The sequence below is a fragment of the Thamnophis sirtalis genome, unplaced genomic scaffold (genome assembly GCF_051295495.1).
Source record: "Thamnophis sirtalis isolate CommonGarterSnake01/CBP01778 unplaced genomic scaffold, rThaSir2_p1.2 scaffold_7, whole genome shotgun sequence".
Classification (NCBI taxonomy): Eukaryota; Metazoa; Chordata; class Lepidosauria; order Squamata; family Natricidae; genus Thamnophis; species Thamnophis sirtalis.
The window spans coordinates 7,966,952-7,990,966 of NW_028261387.1; the positions used below are offsets into that span (position 1 = coordinate 7,966,952).

At 40.0% G+C, this 24,015-nt stretch overlaps 1 protein-coding gene across 1 annotated transcript in view; it reads left to right on the top strand.

Annotated features, from left to right (window-relative positions):
• The window catches only part of RWDD3 (RWD domain containing 3), a 65,952-nt gene extending 42,582 nt beyond the window's left edge, over window positions 1–23,370 (top strand). Inside the window, exon 5 of the mRNA XM_087720776.1 lies at window positions 23,141–23,370. Within this exon, the coding sequence (XP_087576902.1) occupies window positions 23,141–23,207 (67 nt within the window). The 3' untranslated portion in view covers window positions 23,208–23,370. The remainder of the gene's footprint in view (window positions 1–23,140) is intronic.
• Window positions 23,371–24,015: the final 645 nt, after the last annotated feature.

The window sequence follows — 24,015 nt, forward strand, 5'->3', positions numbered from 1 at the left end:
ATTAATGAACAACAAATAAATATATGGACCAGAGGTGGGTTCCTACCAGTTCGCACCAGTTTGGTAGAACCGGTTCGTCAAATCTACTGAACCGGTTAGAAGAGGTTCCACCAGTGGACCCGGAAAGCAGGCCACACCTACAGAAGAGGTTCCAAAAATTTTTGAAACCCACCACTGGTCCTTGGATATGATTATTCTACACTATCATGCTCCTATTTATAAAACTCAGTGCCTCTGTGAAAGGTAAGGATGACTACTGCGTTTGTGGTGCAATCAGAACATTGCGTGTGTTGAAGTTGTTTTAACGCAAACCAAAGATGCTTTTTAAAAAACAAGTTTACATCATATTCTTATGCAGGCCAGTGCTGTGTGTGAGGTAATCTAAGGTGGTTCTGACAAGTGTCGTCGGCATCTTCATATCCGGTCACATGGGCGGCAAGCCACTCCCATCCGGTCACATGGGGCGGCAAGCCACTCCCACAAAGGAGGCCACACCCACAGAGTAGGTTCAAACAATTTTTGAAATCCACCACTGATATGGACCTACTAGGCGCCTGAGAATCTGCCCCGCAAAATGAATAATCTTTCCCAGCATGCAGTCTTCAGGCAAAATGCTGAGGTTAACTCTCGCTGCAATCCTCCCATCTACTGCGAGGGCGTCAAACTTGATTTCATTGAGGGCTACATCAGGGTTGTGTTTGACCTCAGGGGACTGGGTGGGCGTGGCCAGGATGGGCACGGCGAGCTTGACATCGCTCATGTCGGGGGTTCCTGTGGTGTCCCAAGTGCACAGCCCTCCCAAGCTCCATTTTTGCTGGCAGAGGCACTGCAGACCGGTCCTTTGCTGTTTCCAAGGTGGCCCCACGGGCCAGATCTAAGCACCCTGTGGGCCAGATCCGGCCTGTGGGCCTTGAGTTTGACACCCCTGATCTACTGCTAAGACATTTAGCAAAATAGGACTAGAATTAAGCCCATTCAGAACAGCTGGAGTCAGCCACTTAAATTCAGTAAAATCAAATTTATGAAGGAAGTTACATGCTCCAGTGAGTGCCGCTGTGCTAATGGGAGGGCAAACAGGAAAAAAAATAAAGGAACTATTTATTGCTTTTGTAGGTAGTGGGATAAAAATGACAGTAAAGATTCACCTTGGCAAATGGAAGGCTCCTGTGTCTCCTACCAGGCAGTGTAAGACAGCCTTTAGAATAACATTTTTCTGTTGAGTATTTCACTTCAGCTTCGGTTTCTACATCTCTTACCTTGAATTCCTGCCTTGACTACTGCAGCTGCCTTAGCTTTCTTGCTATATGGATGCTTGGTCCATTGTCAGGATTTTATTTGCCTTTCCTTTGTCCCTGATATCAAATATTGTCACAATGTAGTGTATATCTTGATTGCTTCTCTGGCAACTTCCAGGATCCTAAATCCTTACAACCATGTGCATATTCAACAAGCACTTCTTTATGTCCCAGGCTCACTTCGACCCTTGGTATATTTAGGTGTATACTGTACACATATCTTGGATCCAGCCATTCTGATTTGGCCCATACTGATTAAGATTAAGATTTAATTTATTTGTATGCTGCCCTTCTCCGGGAGGGACTCAGGGCGGCGAACAACTCAAAAGGGGAAAGGGGATACAAACACAATACACGTAATTAAAATACACAAGAGTCATACAGCCATACAAGTCGAGAGGGGAGGGGAACTCATCAACCCCAGGCCTGCTGGCACAGCCAGGTTTTGACGGCTTTCCGGAAGGCCTGGAGAGAGGTGAGGGTCCGAATCTCCGCGGGGAGTTCATTCCAAAGGGCCGGAGCTACCCCCGGGTGGTAGCCAGATGGCACTGGCTGGTAGACGAAACCCGGAGGAGGCCGACCCTGTGCGATCTAACGGGTCTGTGGGAGGTAATTGGCAGCAGGCGGATGACATTATTTATATCTCCTCGCTTAGTAATCCAGGATAGTTGTAAGTCGTGAGTATTTATCAGACCTATGAATAAGATCCATTAGCAAATTAACTTTCGACTGCTAGTTCCCTTTGCTCAAAGGTATTCTTTCGTGGTACTTACTATTCCCTTTTCTCATGTATCTTGTTACATCACTTACCAAGTATTCCATTTTTCTCAAGAATTTATCGCTGAGTGTTTCAACAACCTCTTTAAATTCCTGTAGCATTTTCCCCAGCAATCAAGTAAGAAAATCTATATCTGGAGAAGTCATCAATAAATATTAGTAGGTATTTGTTCCCTGATGGGGTTTTTAGCCTTCATAAGTCCACAAATATAACAGTGAATTATCTCCCGAGAGTACCAGTTTCTCTTTTACTCTGAAGAAAAATAGGTCTGATTCCCTTTGTCATTACACAGTATTATATATTTAGATTTTACTTTGCACAATTCTTTCTTCAGACTTCTTCTTAAGTCCCTCTTTTTTAACCGAGACATTGCATTCAGGTTTCTATGACCTAGTCACTTATTCAGCTATGAATTGAAATGGTTCTTTTGTGGGTATTATTTTCCATCTGCAGGGTTCATTTCAAATAGGCCCCTGTCTTTGAGAGAACCTTTTCATAAGTAACACATCTCCATCTGTACAAAATTGTGCTTTCTTTTCAATTGTATTTCATATCTTCCTTCCGGGGCATTTTTTTCTTTTTTTTACCAGCACCAAATTGCATTAGGATATTTTAAATCAGCAGTTATTTCCCCTTTCCAGTTTGCAGCAATTTTGCAAATTCCCTTGTCTTTGGCAAAAACTTGCCTTCCATCAGATAGGAAGATGGTCCGATTCAGTGAATCTCTTCTTTTTCTTTAATTAAATCACTGGTTGCAGCTGAACCACTGTGGATCTTTTTCATAATGCTTTTCAGAGCGAGCTTTCCCAAACTCTGTATGGGGAATGGGATAAAGTTTTTACGGGAGCTTTGATTCTATTGTTCTTTGACGAGTCATCCCCCATCAGCTGTGAAGGTCAATGTTAAGAGTTTTTCTTTCTCAAAACACCCAAAGTTGTTTATTATATATTATAAATTATAGTTATAAATTATAACTATAATAAGGTGCATTCTAGTCCTTAATAGCTTTGTTAAGCTACACATTTCTTTGTGCAAAGAGACAAAATTTCAACATTGTTGACCCTCTGAAGAAAGGGCCTTATAGAGATTAACCTTTTTTCTGTGACAATAAGCAGAGAATGGGAGCGCTTGGTGTAATGGCTAAGGCATTCGGCTAGAAACCAGAAGACAGTAACTCCTAGTTCTGCCTTAGGCACCAAGACAGCAAATTAATCCGGGGCAGCCTCTCTCAGCCATAGCCACCTGAAATTTTGGCAAGAAAACTGCACAGATTTCACACACACAAACACACACAAACACACACAAACACACAAACACACACACTACATCTTTATAAAATTGCAGAAAGTACCATGTTTCCAGTGGTGGGTTTCAAAAATTGTTCGAACCTACTCTGTGGGTGTGGCCTCCTTTGTGGGAGTGGCTTGCCGCCCATGTGACCGGATGGGAGTGGCTTGCTGCCCATGTGATCGGATATGAACCACCTTAAAATACCTCACACACAGCACTGGCATGCATAAGAATATGATGTAAACTTGTTTTTTTAAAGGCATCTTTGGTTTGCGTTAAAACAACTTCAACACACGCAATGTTCTGATTGCACCACAAACGCAGTAGTCATCCTCACCTTTCACAGAGGCCCTGAGTTTTATAAACATGAGCATGATAATGTAGAATAATCATATCCAAGGATGTTTCCCTGAAAATAACACAGGGTATTATTTTCTTTGGACCCTCTAAATAAGCGCTTGGCTTTATTTTCAGGGAGGTCTTATTATTTTTGAGGTGCAGGGACCGGCGAGCGTGGTCATCTTTGGCTGCTGCAGTGTTGCAATATTTCCGGGGAGGGAATTTTATTTTTTTGGGAGGGCTTATTTTAGCGCATGTGCTCAAAATCCCGATGGGTCTTATTATCTAGGGAGGTCTTATTTTCAGGGAAATGGGGGAATATAGATGCAGAAATGGTATACGGTTAAGTACATACGAGAGCTGATGAAGAATCAAATTGTACTGCAGAAGCTTTAACTAGAGTGCCAGCTTTCCCTTAACAAGGAATTTCCCAATCCCTGTGATATTTTATAGAATTGGTCATTTAGGTTGAAGTTCTGTTCAGGCTAAATTTACGGCCAAGTGCTTGAAGAGTGAAATGTGAAATGTGCAGTCTTAAGTTGAGTGAAGTTAAGATGTTAAATCTATAACATGTATGAGATACAGTAAAAGCAATGTCTAAAAAGACCTAGTTTCAGTGTGCCTAAATATTGCAAGTACTCATCAGATGTATTTTACAGTTTTTCAAAATTTATTTATTTATTTATTTATTAGACTTATATACCGCTTAATAGGGCTTTCAGCCCTCTCTAAGCGGTTTACAGATTTTTAGCAAATTTGAGTCAGCAAATTGCCCCCACAGTCTGGGTCCTCATTTCACCCACCTCGGAAGGATGGAAGGCTGAGTCGACCTTGAGCCGGTGAGATTTGAACCGCTGAACTGCAGATAACAGTCAGCTGAAGTGGCCTGCAGTACTGCACCCTAACCACTGTGCCACCTCGGCTCCATTATAGCAAAATAGCAAACCTATCCATTCTTTTCAATGCCGCCACATCACAAGTAGCTTTTTACATTATGGTAGCAGCATTGAAGATAATTAAAACCAGGAGTTCTCATCTATGGAACTAATTGCGTTGGTTTGCATCCCACATTCTTCCTGGTGTTTTTTTCCAAGAAAAAAAACAACAACCAGCATCTCTTACTCCATCTCTCCAGCTCTATTCTTATATTCTCTCAATCACTCCAGAAAATGATGCATAGGGGTAGCAAGAAATCCCTTTTCCATAAATATGAACTTTTCTTCCATTCATGGAAGCTGGGATCAAAACTATTGATCTTTGTATTAGGGCCAGATAATATGAAAATGAAACGAAGAGCTAAGCAAACAACAACAACATGAAATCTGGCAAAATGGATGTGACAGGTGTGAAGGATTCAAATATAAAGTGCATTTAGGTTGTATTTATTGAATATCATACTCAAGAGGTAAGTAGTTTGCACTGCAATATCGAATAAGATTGCCTTATTTTGATCAAAGTTCAGATGGGAATGCTATCTTATGAGAAAGTGAGTAGCAAAATACAGAATTCCATTAAGAGCTATGAGAAAATATATTTCTCCGAAAAGTGATAAAAGATGAAAAGCAAGTTATATGATAAAAAAAAACCCTGAAAGTATTCAAACAGTCTATCTTGAAATAATATGGAAGGACTTTTCACATACATTTTTTGCAAATATCAGGAAGAAGAGAGAGAAATGTCAAAAGCATTTAGTATATCCTGTTGGGACAGGGTGCTTAAATTATAGAAAGATCTGTCTAGATTTAAAGCAACTATGATACTTTTTTCATTAATATATCAGTCATCCGACATTAGTTTTCAAGCTTCCTTATGAAACATAAATATTTTTACAAGAATAATAATAGCCTTAAAGCTGCAGATCACTTATAGCAAATATCTGTAGTATACCTTTGTAAAATAAAATAAGGATTTGTGCATTGCAGGCAGATAAAAGAGTGTCATTGATATATCTGAGTAATGGCATTTCTTTGACAGATGTGATATAACTTTTAAAAAATCCAAGCCAAAATTTATGACTTTTAGAAATAACCAATTTAATCCTGGGATCTTTACAATAGTAAGAAATGCTTATGTTTATTGCATTATTAGCCTAAGAGAAAGATACGACCTAGGTGTAGGCCATGTTGGAAAATGTGCACTTCCATAATACAAAATACAAATATACAAGTTATAATTTGAATTGTATTTCCCAGTATGAAGACTGGGAGTGCAATTCATATTTCAATTGACTATTACATTATTATTACATTTAGTATAATGTATTTATACTTTTCTATATAGGTGAGCCTGCATTTAATATCCCAATTTTTGCAGCAAATAGATATATTGTGAAAAGCAACAAGGATTTAAAAATGATCAAAGACAAAAACAGTCAGGTTTGACAGAGACAATGAACTAAATATTTGCAAGTTTTGTATGGATGATGAAATATAGCAAGTAGATGAAGTACTTTGGTATAATGTTCGCCATGAATGGGAAAACGAATGCAGAAATATTACAAGATGCAAATACTGGAATAAAGGTTTATGTGATTTGCTGCAAAAAAGGGAAATTTATTTGTCAGAAGAAGTGAAAGTGATTGTATATCACAGCATGGTTTCACCCACTTGGATATATGGAAGTGCTGAGAGTGTCAGCATAAGTTGTATGGAGTACTTAAGAAGCCTGTTTGGTGAAAGGTAAATTAAAAATGAATTGGTACTGAATGGATGTCGGTTGAATGAAAAATGGGTGACCAATACAGAAGTATAACAAAGTGGTTTGATTATATAGAAAAGATGAATAAGAATCTAAACATAAACAAATGTATGAAGGAAGAGTGAATGACCAGGAGGAAGGGGAAGACTAAGAAAGATGTGATTGGATGGAGTAGATTAGACCTTGAACAAGATAGATAGATAGGTAGGTAGGTAGGTAGGTAGGTAGGTAGGTAGGTAGGTAGATAGATAGATAGATAGATAGATAGATAGATAGATAGATAGATAGATAGATAGATAGATAGATCGATCTTGTTGTATTTGGGTCTTTTCCCTTGTAAGATTGAGATTGTCTTGGCAACGTTGGCTTAGATATGTTGATGACACTTTCGTGATTTGGCCACACGGGAAAGAAAAACTGGACAACTTCCTCACACATCTCAACAGCCTACACCCCAAAATACAATTCATTATGGAAATAGAAGCAAACAACCAACTTCCCTTTCTGGATGTCCTAATCTACAAAAAACCCAATGGCTCCCTAGGACACACCATCTACTGGAAAAAACACACACACCAACCACTACTTAAACACACAATCCCATCACTACCCTGCACAGATCAACTCTGTAGCCAAGACCCTCATCTCCAGAACCAAACGCCTAGCCAACAAAGGCCACCTGAAAACTGAATTACACTCTCTCACAAACGTATTAATCTCCAAGGGATTCCAAAGAAAGACAATTACCAATTAATCCAAAGGGAGACTCTCCCCAAAAACTGAGACACAGAACAGGACAACGGCATTATCCTACTCCCTTACATCAAAGGCACCACAGATAAAATCAGCAAAATTCTCCACAAACACAATATCAAGACAGCCTTCAACACTGACCAAAAAATAGCCAACATCTTAAGAAACCCAAAGACAAAATCCAGCTAGAAAACCAACCTTGCTTCTATTGCCCATCTATCTATCTATCTATCTATCTATCTATCTATCTATCTATCTATCTATCTATCTATCTATCTATCTATCTATCTATCTATCTATCATCTATCTATCTATCTATCTATCTATCTATCTATCTATCTATCTATCTATCTATCCATCCATCCATCCATCCATCCATCCATCCATCCATCCATCCATCCATCCATCCATCCATCTATCTATCTATCTATCTATCCATCTATCTATCCTGCCTGCCCCCCGCCCCCCCGCCCCCATCCATCCATCCATCCATCCATCCATCCATCCATCCATCCATCCACCCACCCACCCACCCACCCACCCACCCACCCAACACAACAGGCATTTCTCCATGTATATCTCTTTTATATCTTGCTAGGACCTGTTTCTAGCTTCCCAAAGGGATCTCCAGGAATTGGTGTGGTTGCTCTGATGAAGTCTGTTCCCTCCGGTTTGGGAAGACATCATTAATAGTACTAAAAATCTATAGGAAGATGATATCCATGGTCTTTAATTAAACTGGGAATTTTCACTTGCTGTGAGTACTCTAGTGATATATATGGATAAATAACTGTTAGTCGCTTGCCATAAATATTGAGTTTCAAAACAGCAGGATGCTTGTGCTTCCTGCTTCTTTTCAGAGAAATGAAAACAGTAATAATTTTTAACTAGAGTTGGCATATCTGAATTAAATCCAGTAATGGTTGTTTTCTAAACAAAGCAATATTAGTGCGCCCAGAATAAAGTCTTTGGTTCTGTGTTGTTTTCACAAAGTATGATTCTTTAGTTTCATTAGTTTATTTGGAGAATATTACAAAATGTTTGCAAAGTGAATTATTAATTGAATGTCTGCCGTGTATTTAAAGAGGACAAATCTATTTGCTAACATGATCAAGGGGAGAGTTTTAATGGGGTTTTTTTTATCTGTCAAACACGTTTTACATAACTGCTTATGTTTCTAATCGCAGAGGACAGTATTTTATGAAAATCACCTAGACGCTAAACGCTCTTAACGTTCAGACAATGCTAAAAGATTGCTCAAACCGGATTTTTGCAGCTTTTTTTTTAGCCTTGTAGGGTCTTTTAACTTACAGTAGAAAATTAGGGGCTTCAGTGGTGGGATTCAAATTTTTTTACTACTGGTTCGGTGGGCGTGGCTTGGTGGATGTGGCATAGCTTGGTGGGCGTGGCAGGGGAAGGATACTGTAAAATCTCCATTCCCACCCCCCTCCAGGGGAAAGTTGTTGCAAAATCCTCATTTCCTCCCAATCAGCTGGGACTTGGGAGGCAGAGAATAGCTGGGGGTGAGGCCAGTCAGAGGTGGTATTTACCAGTTCTCCAAACTACTCAAAATTTCTGCTACTGGTTCTCCAGAACTGATCAGAACCTGCTGAATACCACCTCTGCTTCAGGTTCAGGCATGTAGGAAGGATTTCTTGTGGTGGGATCAGTCCAGAGTCCCGGTAGTGCAAATTTTGAGTACCTTCCCCTGGAGTGGGGAGGGAATAGAGTTTTTATAGAATCCTTCCCCTGCCACGCCCACCAAACCATGCCCACCAAATCACGCCCCCTCCCAAGCCATGCCCACAGAACCAGTAGTAAATTGTTTTGAATCCCACCACTTGACCAGTCTGTTCCAACTCTGAGTAAAAGTTTCAGGATTATTCATAGGGTCAAAAAAAAGGTAGGGTACAGACCATAATCCTGCAAATGAAGTTCTGCATGGTTTTTTTAAATATGTGATATGTGATCAGATAGAATGTGATGGATCACACCATTGTGGTTATTGACTGTATCCTGAAAATTAGCCTTAACGGTTTAATATTGATTGCTTGAGGATTCTGGAGTGTATTTTCTTATCAATATGACTGTATAGTTCCATTTGAATGTGCACACAAGAAAAGTTGTAACATTTAGCACTTAAAAGTATAAGGCTGTGTACCACTCTGGATTCAAATGGAAAAAAGTGCATTGGATTGAAGATGCGAAGATATACTCTTGTAATGCAAAATCTTAAAGCAACCACAACTTGTAACAATTTACCCCAGAAGTGCCTTGTAATGAATGTGAGAATAACCTTGGGAGACAGGAGTAAAAACCGGAGCCAGTATAGTATAGCCTTTATTGTCACTGTACATCATGTATACAACGAAATTGATTGTATTGAAGTTGTTTTTATTTATGCATAAAGTTACCCATGTGTTGAAAGAGTTTTAACTGAGGATAGCTGAGGAATTTTTGTAATATATAAACAGACATAAGTCAACCATTATTTATGATGTGTGCCTGGGAAATATGTCCTTTCTACTAACATTCTTAAAAAAAAAGTTTTAAAAATGTATTTATGGATTGGATGCATGTAAGCCTTTCCTATCCAAAATGCATGCTTCGTTTGTGGATCAATTACCTCCTCTAGACCGATTAGATCCCACAGATTAGGCCTCCTCCGAATTCCATCCGCCAGCCAGTGTCGACTGGCGACTACCCGGAGGAGAGCCTTCTCTGTGGCTGCTCCGACCCTCTGGAACGAACTCCCCGTGGAGATTCGAACCCTCACCACCCTCCAGACCTTCCGCAAAGCCCTTAAAACCTGGCTATTCCGACAGGCCTGGGGCTAAAAAGCTTCTACCCCCTTCTCGAATGGTATGACTCTTGTGTGTTTTAAATTATGTATTGTTGCGTGTTGTTTTAATTTTTTTGTCTGTATCCCCCTCCCTTAGTTGAGTTGTGAGCCGCCCTGAGTCCCCTTCGGGGGAAAAGGGTGGCATACAAATAAAATAAACATTCAAACATTCAAACACAAACATCAAAAATATTAAAAAAGAGAACCCCAAAACACATGCTTCAGTTCTATCCCTTTTGGGATTCCAACTACTATGGAGACTACTTTGAGGTCTCCAATTTGGAGGTGCAAGAAGAAGTAAATCTGCACATTGGTGCAGGATCCTATGGTCATGTGAATGCCATTCACAACGAATGCACATTTACAATCGTCGCAGCTTCCCACGGACACATAAACACCATTTGTGTACTTTGCAACAGTCAGAGTTAACAGAGAAGGCAGAAATGAAATTGTAAGTTGTGGACACACTGTGTTTTGCTTAACAACCGCAGTACCTTCCTTAACAACTGAAGGGAAAGTGTTGTGGCCCAGCAGGAGCAGTTGGAGCTGCCACCAGACTCCGACAGCAAGGGGCCCGATGAGTCAGCTCTGGAGGATGTGGAGGACCCTGGACAGGGTTCCGACTCCAAGCAGGGCGCAGAGAGGCTGGTTGGCTGGTTGGCCACCAGGCCTGAGCCTTGGCCCAGTGGGGAGGAGACAAGGGAGAGTGAGCCAGACGCCAGTAGTGAGTTGTTCCTGGATGCACGGCACCAAAGAGCTAATAGGCACCAGGAACAGTCACGCTGTTACAGGAGGTAATTGCACTCAGCTGGTGGTCATTAGGCTCCTCTCCAGACTATAAAAAGACTACTTGTGCACACGCCCTTCTTGCAGAAGTCAACGCGGGAACGAATGTCGGAGAACATGGTTATGAGCTTGGCAGGCTGGATTGCTGCCAAGCCTTATCTGTGTTTATTGCTGCCCAAGCTTGTCTGTGCCGGTTTGCTGCCAAGGACCTGTCTGTCTGTTAATTAAATGCCGTAACTTATCTTTGGCTCGGAGTGTGTGTTGGTGTGGGACGAGGGGGGTCAGAACAGGAAAGTAAGTTATAAGCCTGTCTTGGTCACAGGATGTTTTGCTTAGGGACTGCATCCCTTACAGTGGAATTGTCGGCTCCCAATTGTGGTCGCTAAGTGAAGAGTACGCCCACAAGGATGGTGCAAAATGATTGTGTGTGGTGAGATAGCATCATCATACAAATGCCATATCTTACATGCTTGTACCAGCTAGCAGGATGCAAGGACATAGTGGCAGTAATGCTGATGTCACCATACACACATTATTTTTGCATCCTTGTGATTTTCTGTGAACATTATTGTGGCAAATCTGCACACTATTAGAAGTACAATGGCCTTTGCTTTCTATTGCACAGCCTGCTGATTTTTTTTAAAACAAAACTTTTCCCCAAACATTTATCTAGTATATAATTATATAAAAATTAAAGTTCTTTGAGTGGCTATTAAATAGTATTTTAATTGAGTTGACAAAATTGCTTTTGGCTTGCATTAAAAGTCATTAGTATCTTATTTCTGGTAACAAAATATAATCAATGTTAAATTCTAAAATGTAACCAAAGAAGGCTGTACTTTTATTAACTGCAGAAAGATAATGAATCTGCTCTATATAAAGATTTGGACTAAATCTTCTGAGATGTCGGGGATGGTGTTTTAATTAAGATAATCCTTATTTGCATCTAACAAACACTATTGCTACTTAGAAATTTAAGACTTTAGTGAGGCATATTAGTACATTACCTAAACAAATCTAATAGTGACTTAATACTTGTATTTGAAGTAGCAATCTGTTATAAATTAACCGCATTTGCATAGTAAATGTACAGGTTGTTATTCCTTGTAGAGTTTTATATAATTAAGGGACAAGTAAGCCTTAACATTAATAATTTTAATAGTGGAAGGAAACTAAATTGTAGTGTTAAAATAGTCCTAACTTTATAAATAGAAGTAATTTTTTCAGACTTGGAGAATAATAATAATAGATGAAAAATCTGAGTCCATAAAAGCTTAGCGTAGGTGAAAGAAGATATATTTGTAAGATGAAACATCTCCATCTCTTAACTATTTCATCGCCAGACTTGGCATAAAGTTTCAGCTTTTTAATCATCCCTTTTGCATTTAGAATGGGAATTGCATTTAGAATGGGAGTTGCGTTGACCATTAGTCGAGTGTGTTAACTTGTTTAGGGTTCTGTGCACCACTGCGTAACATAATACTGGCCAACTGGACATCACTGCAAATTAGATGGATTTTAGGGACCAGGGTATAGCAAAGTTATGATAACAGCTTCGAGATGGGTAGTCTATAGGTCAGTGTTTCTCAACCTTGGCAACTTGAAGATGACTGGACTTCAACTCCCAGAATTCCCCGATTCCCAGATTCAAATCTCACCGGCTCAAGGTTGACTCAGCCTTCCATCCTTCCAAGGTGGGTAAAATGAGGACCCGGATTGTTGTTGGGGGCAATATGCTGACTCTGTAAACCGCTTAGAGAGGGCTGAAAGCCCTATGAAGTGGTATATAAGTCTAACTGCTATTCCTATTGCTATAAAATTCAAGGTTAGAGAGAAAGTTTTATGCATTGTGGAGGTTTTTTATACATCTATCATTGAGTGGTAGTAGCATGAAACAAATGTATAGTGAAATAGGCTTAGGTTTAGGTTATCATCCTATCATTCTTAGTTAAGTAATACTGTTGTCTAGAAGGATCTTAAATATGCAGGTGGACAGCTCCAGTTTTACATTTCTTTTTTTCCACGGCTCTAGCAACTTCATCGGTTATGAATTATGTGATGCACATTCACAATGATATATTAGCACTTTTTAAAAGATCCAAATGAAATCTGTACAAAGTAACATTTTTTAATTTCATTTTATTACTCAGTCTTTCATGCTGCTTCAATCAGAAACTGACTTTTCTCTCTCTCTCTCTCTCTCGGGCAGTAATAAAAAGGAACACTTTCCATTATGAAGATCCAGGTTTTATGCAATTCATGATTTACATTATATTGCTTTTCAAGATTTTAATTGCCAGATTAAAATATTCATTGTGTTGACTACTTTCAAAAGTGGAACAGCCCACCTCTTACCTTTTTTTAAAAAAAATATAATTTAAAGGAATAAAGCAAACCAAAACTCATAGTTAATGGAAATTAAAAAAGAAAGATCATTTTTTAAAAAAAATTTGTGGCCTGTAGGAAGACCTCAGCTGTCAAGGTCAGCAATTTGCAAAGTTTACGGAGTTACATGACAAATCCGTCTCTTGAGAGAAGTCGAAACACGAGTTGCGAGCCTAATCATGCGAGTCAGGGGGTTAGGTCTCCGGGTCCATTCAGAATTTCTTTGAACTCTTGGCTGAATGCATTGACGGTTTTCCATTAGCAATGAATTATGGTAGTAATTTCATTAATTTCCTCACCTCTCTAAAGATATGTTAGTATGAGTTGCTTAACCAAGCATCAAAGGAACCGTTGCATTTAACCTTTAGCCCTTTTTACTGTGTAACTAGGACCAGTTAAGAAGTAAATTAGTGTAACATCCTTAAAAAATTACGTTAGATAAGCAGTGAACATAATTTTTGTGTGCCTTAATTTTAATAGGGGTTTATGGTTCTGTGCAAAACCATTTGCGTTACCTCTGACCCTAGGGAAATGGTGCCTACCCCCCCCCCTTTTCCAGTTTGTATAATTTGGTGTCTAATAATCTGCTGCCTGTTAAATTCAGCACAGTCTTGATTAATGAATTGTGATGAACCAATACATTCACTTATAAGTTGGGCCTGAAAGGCTCTATCAGCGCTTGTAGTTATTAATGCAAATGCTCCAGAGACAACGGATGTCAGTTGAGAAAAAAGAAACATACATATAAAATACATCTTCATTCAAACGCTGACGGTTGAACTGTGGTGCACCTTGGCTGCAAATGGACAGGAGTTTCCATGTAAAAGAAAGTTAAGTTGCAGATGGCATGAATGAATGAAACAGAAATCCAACAGGTCTTTAGATCAGGAACAGCTGATAAAAGGGGTAACTTCAAGAACCGTTTTGTTACTGGAAAGATACTGGTTTAATAATGCCAATTGATGGAAAAAAGCTAGTTAATATTTGATGATTATTAAGTAGAGATTTCAGTACCGTGTAGACTATTTTAGATTACCATTGAATGTTTATCCATTAACATAAATTGACTATGATACTAATAGAGAAATAATAACCCTAGTTAGGATAAATAACCAGGCCATAGAAATGCTAATGTACATTCTGGGTGATTGTCAAGTAGAAATGTTAATATCTCTTAGATTGTCTTAGATGTCTAATGTTTATTTTCTTAGCACATAGTTAACTAATTTGGGATTGTGGGAAAAGTCCTATAAATCTTATTAATAAATCGTTTAAAGATGGTTATAAAGTTATAATATTGTGTGGGCTGGAGAAGAGAGGTGAGATAATCAGTAAATAACCCTTAGTTAACTACAATAATAACAATGAAATGTTAATGGACAATATTTAATGATACATACAGGTGTGTTACGGGGGGGAGGGGGGAATGCTTAGATATCTTACTTAACCGAATTAATTTTAGAACATGTCATAAAGGTGTAATGGTATTGGAGATCTATTGAAATTGCAAATGAACGCCAGTAGGTGTGTCTTCTAATATAAATGATTCTAGATAAAAAACATGTTTAAACAATGGTAACCAAATGAGAATTATGGTACAGGGATAGTAAAATACATAACTTTTCTTTCTTGACCTATAATGTACAACATGATTTGAATGAAGCATATGTGAGGACTGTGGAAGAAAAGCACGGAATATATTTGTAACCAATCGATACGCTTTCAACAAGATGTAACGAAAGATGATTCTTTTTTCTTGTTTTTTTTTGTTTAATTAAAATAATTTAAAAAATTCTCAAAAAAAAGGGGGGGTAACTTCAAGCAGAAAATTTGCAGCATAGGAATGCATTTTTATTTATTTAATTACTAACTTTGTATGCTGCTTATTTAGCCAAGGAGCGACTCTTAAGCGTCTTACAACCAAGTAAAAACAGTAGGATAAAACATTAAATATTAAAAATAATAAATATTAACATTAAAATCAGCTGAAATCATCAAAGATGCAGAGGAAGGGAGCGAGAATGTACACAGGTGGAAGTGGAGTTATGATCCAGAATATCTGGAGGACATCTGGTTGGGGTAAAGGCAGTTTTGGGAATTATGGTCCAAAAACATCTGGAGAACATCAAGTTGGGATAAAGATGGTGTTGGGAGTTATGTCCAAAACATCTGGAGAACATCAAGTTGGGATAAAGATGGTGGTTGGGAGTTATGTCCAAAACATCTGGAGAACATCAAGTTGGGATAAAGGTGGTGTTGGGAGTTATGTCCAAAACATCTGGAGAACATCAAGTTGGGATAAAGATGGTGTTGGGAGTTATGTCCAAAACATCTGGAGAACATCAAGTTGAGATAAAGACAATGTGGTGACCGAAACAAATGACCCTTGGAATAGCTACAATTGGTATGATTTCAAGGTCTTGCATTCTTCTTTCACCTTTCTTTTTCATATTCTAAATCAAGATTCCATTTACACCTACTTAATTTCTCATTTCTTAGATACTCATTTTGTTCAACTGGACATTGCTGGAGAAAATCTATTGTGATGGGCAAATTATCTGCTTGATCATTTCTCCTCCAGTGGTCCAAGAGCTTTTTAAGCGCAAGGTAAAAGTCACAATTGACTTCACAATATGACTTGTGTAAAATTCCCATCCAATTATTTCATTTAACTTTAGTTTTCATCTCAGGTTTCTTCTAAGAAGCGGGCTAATTTATCCTTAGCTTTGACAGTATTTAGAGTAGAAGATCTCACTAGATGTTGTAATTCACATTGTAAATTCTATGCAGTGAATTGAGTGTGTTAATTGAGAATATTGCAATTACTGAACTTTTACTAAATTCTGCTGATTTGCCAGATACCTGTGATAAATTCCAAATCCTAAATTGTAGTTCTCTGAAGATCTATTTCTGATTTGATCTTCTGTATTAAATTTCTGTCATGGAGAATGACAAGCCTATTGGAAATGGATGAGATTAAAACTTGGCAATAATATTTACTAAGACTGACGTGAGTCACAGAGTGATGTCATAAACCAGTACATCTATCAAATTCACCAAGATGAGGCATAATATCAAAGAAGACAAGTGAAAGAACCGAGGGGTTCATTTCCTAACCCCCCACAAAAAGCTCCTTCGATCTGTGTGCAAAGATTGCTTTGCAGGAGAAGGAAATTTTGTGACAAGTATTTATGGGTAGCATTGATACTTCTGCCTGTGGGAGTTGCTAGAACTCACTTCTGAGATCTGGAGTTAGAGCAATGAAGTTGAAATTCTAGGTTAAAAACTCTAGTATTAAAACAAAAAGAGTTTTAATACTTCAAATGAGATGAGATCCCGAGAGCTACAGTGAAAGTTTTGTCACTAAATATTATACTATAGGTAGTCCTCAACTTAAACAATTTGTTTAGTGAGCATCCAAAGTTACAACGGGACTAAAAAAATGTGACTTATGACCATTCTTCACAGTTACGACCTTTCCAGCATCCCCATGATCATGTGATCAGAATTCAGATGCCTGGCAGCTGGTTCATATTTATGACCTTTGTTGTGTCCCAAGGTTATGTGATCCCCTGTTCTGACCCCACTAGTTCTACACCAAAGCACGCCAAGACAAAGATACTGCAAGGATTTATTAACACACAGACTAGACCTTGGCAGCAATCCAGCACAGACTAGACGTTGGCAGCAATCCAGCACAAACTAACCTTGGCAGCATTCCAGCCTGCCAAGCTAGCCACGAGAGTTCTCCAGCTCAAGTGAATATGTTGACTCCTGCAAAGGGCGTGTGCACAATAATTCCTTTTATAGTCTTGAGAGGAGCCTAACTACCACCAGCTGAGTGCAATTATCTCCTGTAACTGCTGCATAACTGTTCCTTACGCCTATTAGTTCTCCGTTGCCAGGCATCCAAGAACAACTCCCTTGTCTCCTCCCCACTGCTCCAATGCATGATGTCAGGATCCCTTGTCTCCTCCCCACTGGTCCAAGGCTCAGGCGCCTCCTGGTGGCCAACCAGCTTCTCTGGATGCACGGCACCAAAGAGCTAATAGGCGTCAGGAACAGTTGTGCAGTTACAGGAGATAATTGCACTCAGCTGGTGGTCATTAGGCTCCTCTCCAGACTATAAAAAGACTACTTGTGCACATGCCCCTCTTTGCAGAAGTCAACACAGGATCGAATGTCAGAGAACCTTGTAATGAGCTTGGCAGGCTGGATTGCTGCCAAGCCTTATCTGTGTTTATTGCTGCCCAAGCTTGTCTGTGCCGGTTTGCTGCCAAGGACCTGTCTGTCTGTTAATTAAATGCCGTAATTTATCTTTGGCTCGGATTGTGTGTTGGTATGGGACGAGGGGGGTCAGAACACATTTCTATTTTTATTAAAAAAAACACTGCCTGATTTTCGCTTTATCGCTTCTGGCCCTATGAAGCCTTTCTCTTTCTGTAGGACAAATTACACCGAGGCTCGAGTGAGGCGATCCCAGTAATTGATAAGCCAGGATCCGAGATATGGGCTTCCCTGCTGGGAGTTTTATTGTATTTGGGCCGGAGCCAGAGTTATTCAAAGAGCAGAAGGAGAAAGAAGAAGAGGAATGAATGAGCGATCACAAATAATACTTTGGCTTCAAAGCGTCCATTTTAGATGCTATGATACCAAGTTAGGCTTAACAATGTTATTTTTTTTTTTTGTTGTTGGCTAAATAGAGCTGTTTGAAATTCTAAGGAAGGAGCTTAGCCTTTTTAGTCAAATCTATTTAGCTTGTGTTCAGCAATTCCCTTTCCCCTCTCATTCATCTAATCCCCAGGTATACCAGCTTTAGAAAGCGTTATTAGGAATGCCCCAATCTAGTTAGAACTCCCTCCCTCAGTGCTGAGGTAGCAGCTCTACCCCGACATTTATAACTTCTGATAACAAATTCCATTGAGTCATCTTTCATAGCGTTTTTTGCTTTCTGGTGTATTTCTTTTATACTGAACGCATAGGGAAATTAGGCGTTTTTGAGCAAAAATCTGTGCTGATAATGCCAATCAAATGCATGTATTCAAGGCAACACACAATGTTAACATCCTTCAAGGAGCATCCTTTTAATATCGTGCTGTCAGGGAGCCTTAATGGCATCCCAGACACAGCATGAAATGGGCTAAGAATTAAGGTAGCTGTTTGTGTGCTTATTTAATCAAATCCTAATTCAAGGGAAAAAAAGTTCAAAATTTCACAATACAGAGGCAGCATTCAATATATTTAAAGCATTGATGTCAGTGGTGGGTTTCAAAATTTTTTCGAACCTACTCTGTGGGTGTGGCCTCCTTTGTGGGAGTGGCTTGCTGGCCATGTGACCTGGTGGGAGTGGCTTGCCGGCCATGTGTTCTCTCTCTGTATCTCTCTCTTTCTCTCTGTCTCTGTCTCTGTCTCTGTCTCTGTCTCTGTCTCTGTCTCTGTCTCTGTCTCTGTCTCTGTCTCTCTCTCTCTCTCTCTCTCTCTCTCCTTCCTTTTGTATCTCTGTCCCTTTTTCCTTTTTTTCTTTCATCTCATTTCATTTATTGGCCAAGTGTGATTGGACACACAAGGAATTTGTCTTTGGTGCATATGCTCTCAGTGTCCATAAGGAGAATAAAATACATTCATCAAGAATAAAAAGATACAACACTTACCGTATTTTTCAGACTATAAGATGCACTGGAGCATAAGACACACCCAGATTTTGAAGAGGTAAATTAAAAAAAAAAGTTTTTGCACTCTGCAAGCCTACCAAACCTTCTGCATACCTCGTTTTGTGAAAAACGGTGCATGCAGAGAGTTTGAAAGGGGGCACTTTGCTCTTGGGGGGGGCAAAAACGAGCAAAAAACAGCTTGTTTTTCTCTCGTTTTTGCTCTCCCCAGCCCCCAGGAGCACTTTGCAGGCCTCCCAAATCCTCTGCACATCCACTTTTGTCAAGGGGGCGGGGTTTTGGGAGGCCAAAAATGTTGTATTCAGTGTATAAGACGCACCCAGATTTTCACCCTCTTTTTTGGGGGAAAAAGGTACGTCTCATAGCATACCTGCAAGATCGCCTACTGCCACATACCTCCCAACGGCCGGTGAGATCCCACAGGGTGGGCCTCCTTCAGATGCTGTCAGCCAGACAATGTCGGCTGGCGGCTCCCTGGAGGAGGGCCTTCTCTGTGGCTGCCCCGACCCTTTGGAATGAGCTACCCCCAGAAATCCGGACCTTACCCACTCTCATGGCCTTAAGAAAAGCTGTTAAAACCTGGCTATTCCGGCAGGCCTGGGGCTGTTGACCTCATTGTTGGGGTCCAGCCCCGATCAGAACGAATGTATGCGTGGTGATTTTAAACCTGTCCTTTTTTTTTACTATTTCTTTTCTCTTTTTGCTGTAAGCCGCCCGGAGTCCTTCGAGATTGGGCGGCCTATAAATCGTATTAATAAATAAATAATAAATAAATAGTCCGAAAAATATGGTAATGATAGTCACTAATAAGCTATCAAATCATACTAGGAAACAAATGATTGTAAATTGAGGACTTCCTGCATTGCAATCAACAATTCAGGTAGTCCTCAAGTTACAACCATTTGTGTGAGTTAGGACCACACCAGCTACTTCTCTGGAGACATTGTTTTGACTCCGCTCGGAATGCATAAAAAAGCCGGGATGAGCAAGGACTGAAAGAATACATCGCAGACAAAGGAAGCACAGACAGAAGTGGCTGATTAAAGTCCAGAATCTTAAAACCCGATTCCTAGACAATCAAGGCCCCCTTGGTACATTGGATGCCTCAACAGATTCTGTAGTAAAAGCTGCTTTCAAGCTGGCAATGGAGAGTGAGTGATTTTATCCTCCGAGAGCTTTGCAAGCTTATCTCAGCAGTCTCCAACTTAAGATTTACCGGAAGAGTTGATAACAAACCCTGAACTATTCAGCGCCTGCTGCCACAAATACAATAACCGGGGTTGGGAACTAAGATTGCTCATTAAGAACCGCGTTGCCTGGTTTATGACAGAGAACGGCTTTCCACGGGCTAAATTCAATGGCCCTTCTGAGGTTCCGGGAGAAATATAATGCTCGTAGATGAGGCTTTGACAAGGGGAAAAAATATATATATGCTGGACTTTATTTCCTCTTTGCATCCTTTTCATTGGAAATCTGGGATGGAGCCATTTGCAATTTTTCATTTCCCTCCCTCCACCTCTCCTGCTCTGCTCAGAAGCGATCAATCTTTAAGATTCCACCTGCATGTTTGTTTATTTGTTTATTTGTTTATTGGATCTATATGCCACCCTTCTCCCAAGGACTCAGGGTGGCGTACAACATTAAAAAAAAAAAACCCACATATTACAAAAGTTAAAAATTAACGTATTTGCGAATATCATTTTCTTTAACATCCCCACGAAAGATGCTGAATTCTGCTCTGGCTATTTATATATTTGAAGAAGTCTCACACCCTCCCATCTCCATTGCTATAGCCTTAAGCTCCAAAGGAAAATAACGTCAGCCTCTGAAGGGAACTTATTTGTTTCTTGAGTCCCTTCGGTATACATTTGAACACTGGGTGATGTTCCTTTTCTTGGGGTGGTGGTGGTGGAAGGGAGCATTTTCCTTCGGCGCAAAGGGTTCTTTTGTGTTTTGATATTGGGGGAAAAACTTCTAAACCTGGGACCCCGTCTTAATAATACGGTGCACAGTTCACAATAGGTTCTTGCTTCCTTATGCAAGCCCTTGCTTTGATTTGAGTGATACTGAATATTAGTCAGAAAGCACACACACACACACCGCTATACTATTCAGGTGGTAATTATTATAAAATGAAAGTGACAAAACAGAGAGATGTATATTGTCGCCTGGATATCTTCCTTTCCGCCTTAGAGCAACAGCAACTGCATTTTCCATTGATTACCATGACAAAGGCTGGTGCTTTCTGTGTCCTGCAGGTCTCTTTCTGATTGTAACAAGATAGGAGCTGCAGTTTCGTAGGAGTGGAGTGGAAAACAAGCAGAATTTCCCCTTTTAATGGAAACCTCTCTTAAAAGTGCTTGGATTCGCAGTTGCCATTGGCTCCTGCAGTGCTCCCTCGTGTCCACTAGGGGCTGCTGTTGAACTTCCAAAGAAAAAGACTGGAGCAGCGATACTAATACTAATATTACTAATAACAATAATAATAGGAGGAACAATTGACAGAACACATCATTCTGGTGTCAATAGAGCTTTCCTTGTAACCACCTCAGGTACAAATAATTGTTTCAGAAATCATGCCACAATTGGCTGCGTGTCATGCCCGAAGAGGAGTAATTCTGAAATATTACTGGCAATGTCTCTTTTTCTTTTCTTTCTTTTTGCTTAAAAATTATATCTGGGTGTTTGGATGTGTTGTATTGTCTCCGTGGATAAAATGTATCTTTTCCCAAAACAAATGAATGCAGGGTTTTAATTAATTTCAAAGTGCCTCCCGTGACGTCTTTTAAAAAAAAATCTAATATAATAATACCGTGATTTAAACTTGCATGATAAAGCCGACAAGCTGTTTTGAAAGCTTAGCTGGTGTTCAGACTTATCTTTAATCTGTACCTTATTGTGTTTACAGGAGACAAATAACATCAGTCTTTTTTTTTTTCATTTTCCTTTTTTTCCCCCTCCTCCTCCCAAAGCTTCCCTCAGTATGATTTAATCTGAGGATATATTAAGGATTGCCTTCTATTTTGTGGATTTTTGTGGTGCAATGGGCTTGAGGGCTTTTAATTTTAAATTTGGGGCTTTCAAAATATCACAAGGAAAATTAAAATAACATCGAGAAAGGCTTGAATGTGTAAGCTGAAGAAAAGAGAAATGGCTATTAACCAGGTGTACAACGCAATGATGTTTGAAGCCTCAGTTTTCTTTAAAGCCAAGTAATTACTGTTTAGCAACTGCTACGCTATGGTGTTTTAAGAATTTGATTTCTGATTGGGCTAAGACTGAAACCAGCAAGGCAGAAATTTCACATGTTTAAATCAAATGAATATTGAAAAATTAACTTACAGCAATTCGAAGGAGCATTTTGTGAAGCAGAAGACAAAGCCATAATTATCATTAAAAAAAAAAAACTCTTTCTAATATGGCGGTGTAAAATAAATTTTCCAATAATAAACAGTCTGACTTCGGCTTCCACTAGCCATGTCCTTCTGCTTGCAGAGCACTTAGGAATGGTTGAAAGAATTCCAATAAAACCTTCTACATCAGGCCTGTCAAACTGGCGGCCCGTGGGCCGGATATGTCATGTGCAGGCCACGCCCACCCTGACTCCACGAAGACAAAAAGCGTCGTGATACGTCACGATGCGGCCCGCGACGCGATGGAGTTTGACACCCGTGTTCTACATGAAGACTTGGGGCCATGTCAAAATAGTTCCAGTTCTCTGATGCACTTCAGAGGCAGAATGGGATAACTTGCCATTGGTCAACTTGCCATAGCCAAATCACCACAAGATTGCTTACTACAGCCAACTTGCTACAGCACAATTTGTTGAGGGACAATTCAACAATTCAATTTAATTATTTAAGAAGGTTAAAAAATTATTTTAATTTTTGTCATTCACATTTCATTTTTCTCTCTACTTTGGCATTATTTCTTTAATGATTCTATTTCACTGTTTCTCCAATATTAGTTTTCGCATGGCAACTTGGCCATGGCGAATTGTCATAGACCCATGTCAATATTATCTCATCTCTAACTTTAAGATTTGCTTCATTTCTTTTGAAGCTCCTGAGCTTCAGGATTCTTACAGGACTTTTTAGATCATGGGTGTTAAAATTGTGGCGTCACGTTGCCGTCACATGACGTATTGTGACTTTTCCCCCCTTTGTGGAGCTGGGGTGGGCGTGGCCTGCCTGCGATGCATCCGGCCCATGGGCCATCAGTTTGACACCCGCTTTAGATGAACGTTGGCTGGACTTAATAGCAGTGACATTGACATGAATTCTATTTTTTAATTGTCTTTTGGCAGGGCAAGAGCCAGTTCAAATAGTCCTTGGTTCATGAGCACCATCGTGACCGGAATTTCTGCTGCCTAGCAAAGCAGTTGTTAAGTAAGTCACATCTGATCTTATGACCTCTTTTGCCCTGGTTGTTAACTGAATCACTGCAGTTGTCAACCGAATCATGTGGTCATTAAGCAAATCTGTCTTCCCCTGTTGACCTTCCTTGTTGGAAGCTGATGGGGAAAGTGGCAAATGACGGTTCACTGACAAATGCGCCCTCGACAAAAGCGCACCAACAAAACAGTGGGGAGAAAAGCGCGAGTTTGAAATCGCACCAACGAATGAGCACAGAAGTGCGCCAACAACAGCGTGCCGACAGAAGCATGCTCTAAACCTAACCCTAAAGGTAACCCTAAAGGTAACCCTAACCTAACCCTAACCTAACCCTAAACCTAACCCTAAACCTAACCCTAACCCTAACCCTAACCCTAAACCTAAACCTAACCCTGAACCTAACCCTAACCCTAACCCTAACCCTAACCCTAACCCTAACCCTGAACCTAACCCTAACCCTAACCCTAACCCTAACCCTAAACCTAAACGTAACGCTAAACCTAACGCTAACTCTAACGCTAACGCTAACGCTAACGCTAACGCTAACCCTAACCCTAACCCTAACCCTAACCCTAACCCTAACCCTTACCTTAACCATAATGGCGATTCTGTCGGCGCTCTTTTGTCGGCGCGCTTCTGTGCTCATTCATCAGCGCGCTGTTGGCCTCACGGTTTTATCACCACGGTTTTGTCAGTGCGCTGTTGTCGGGCACGCATTTGTCGGGTCATGGCAAATGACAATCAGGTGACCTCAGAGTGCTGCAACCATCATAAACACTTGCTGGTT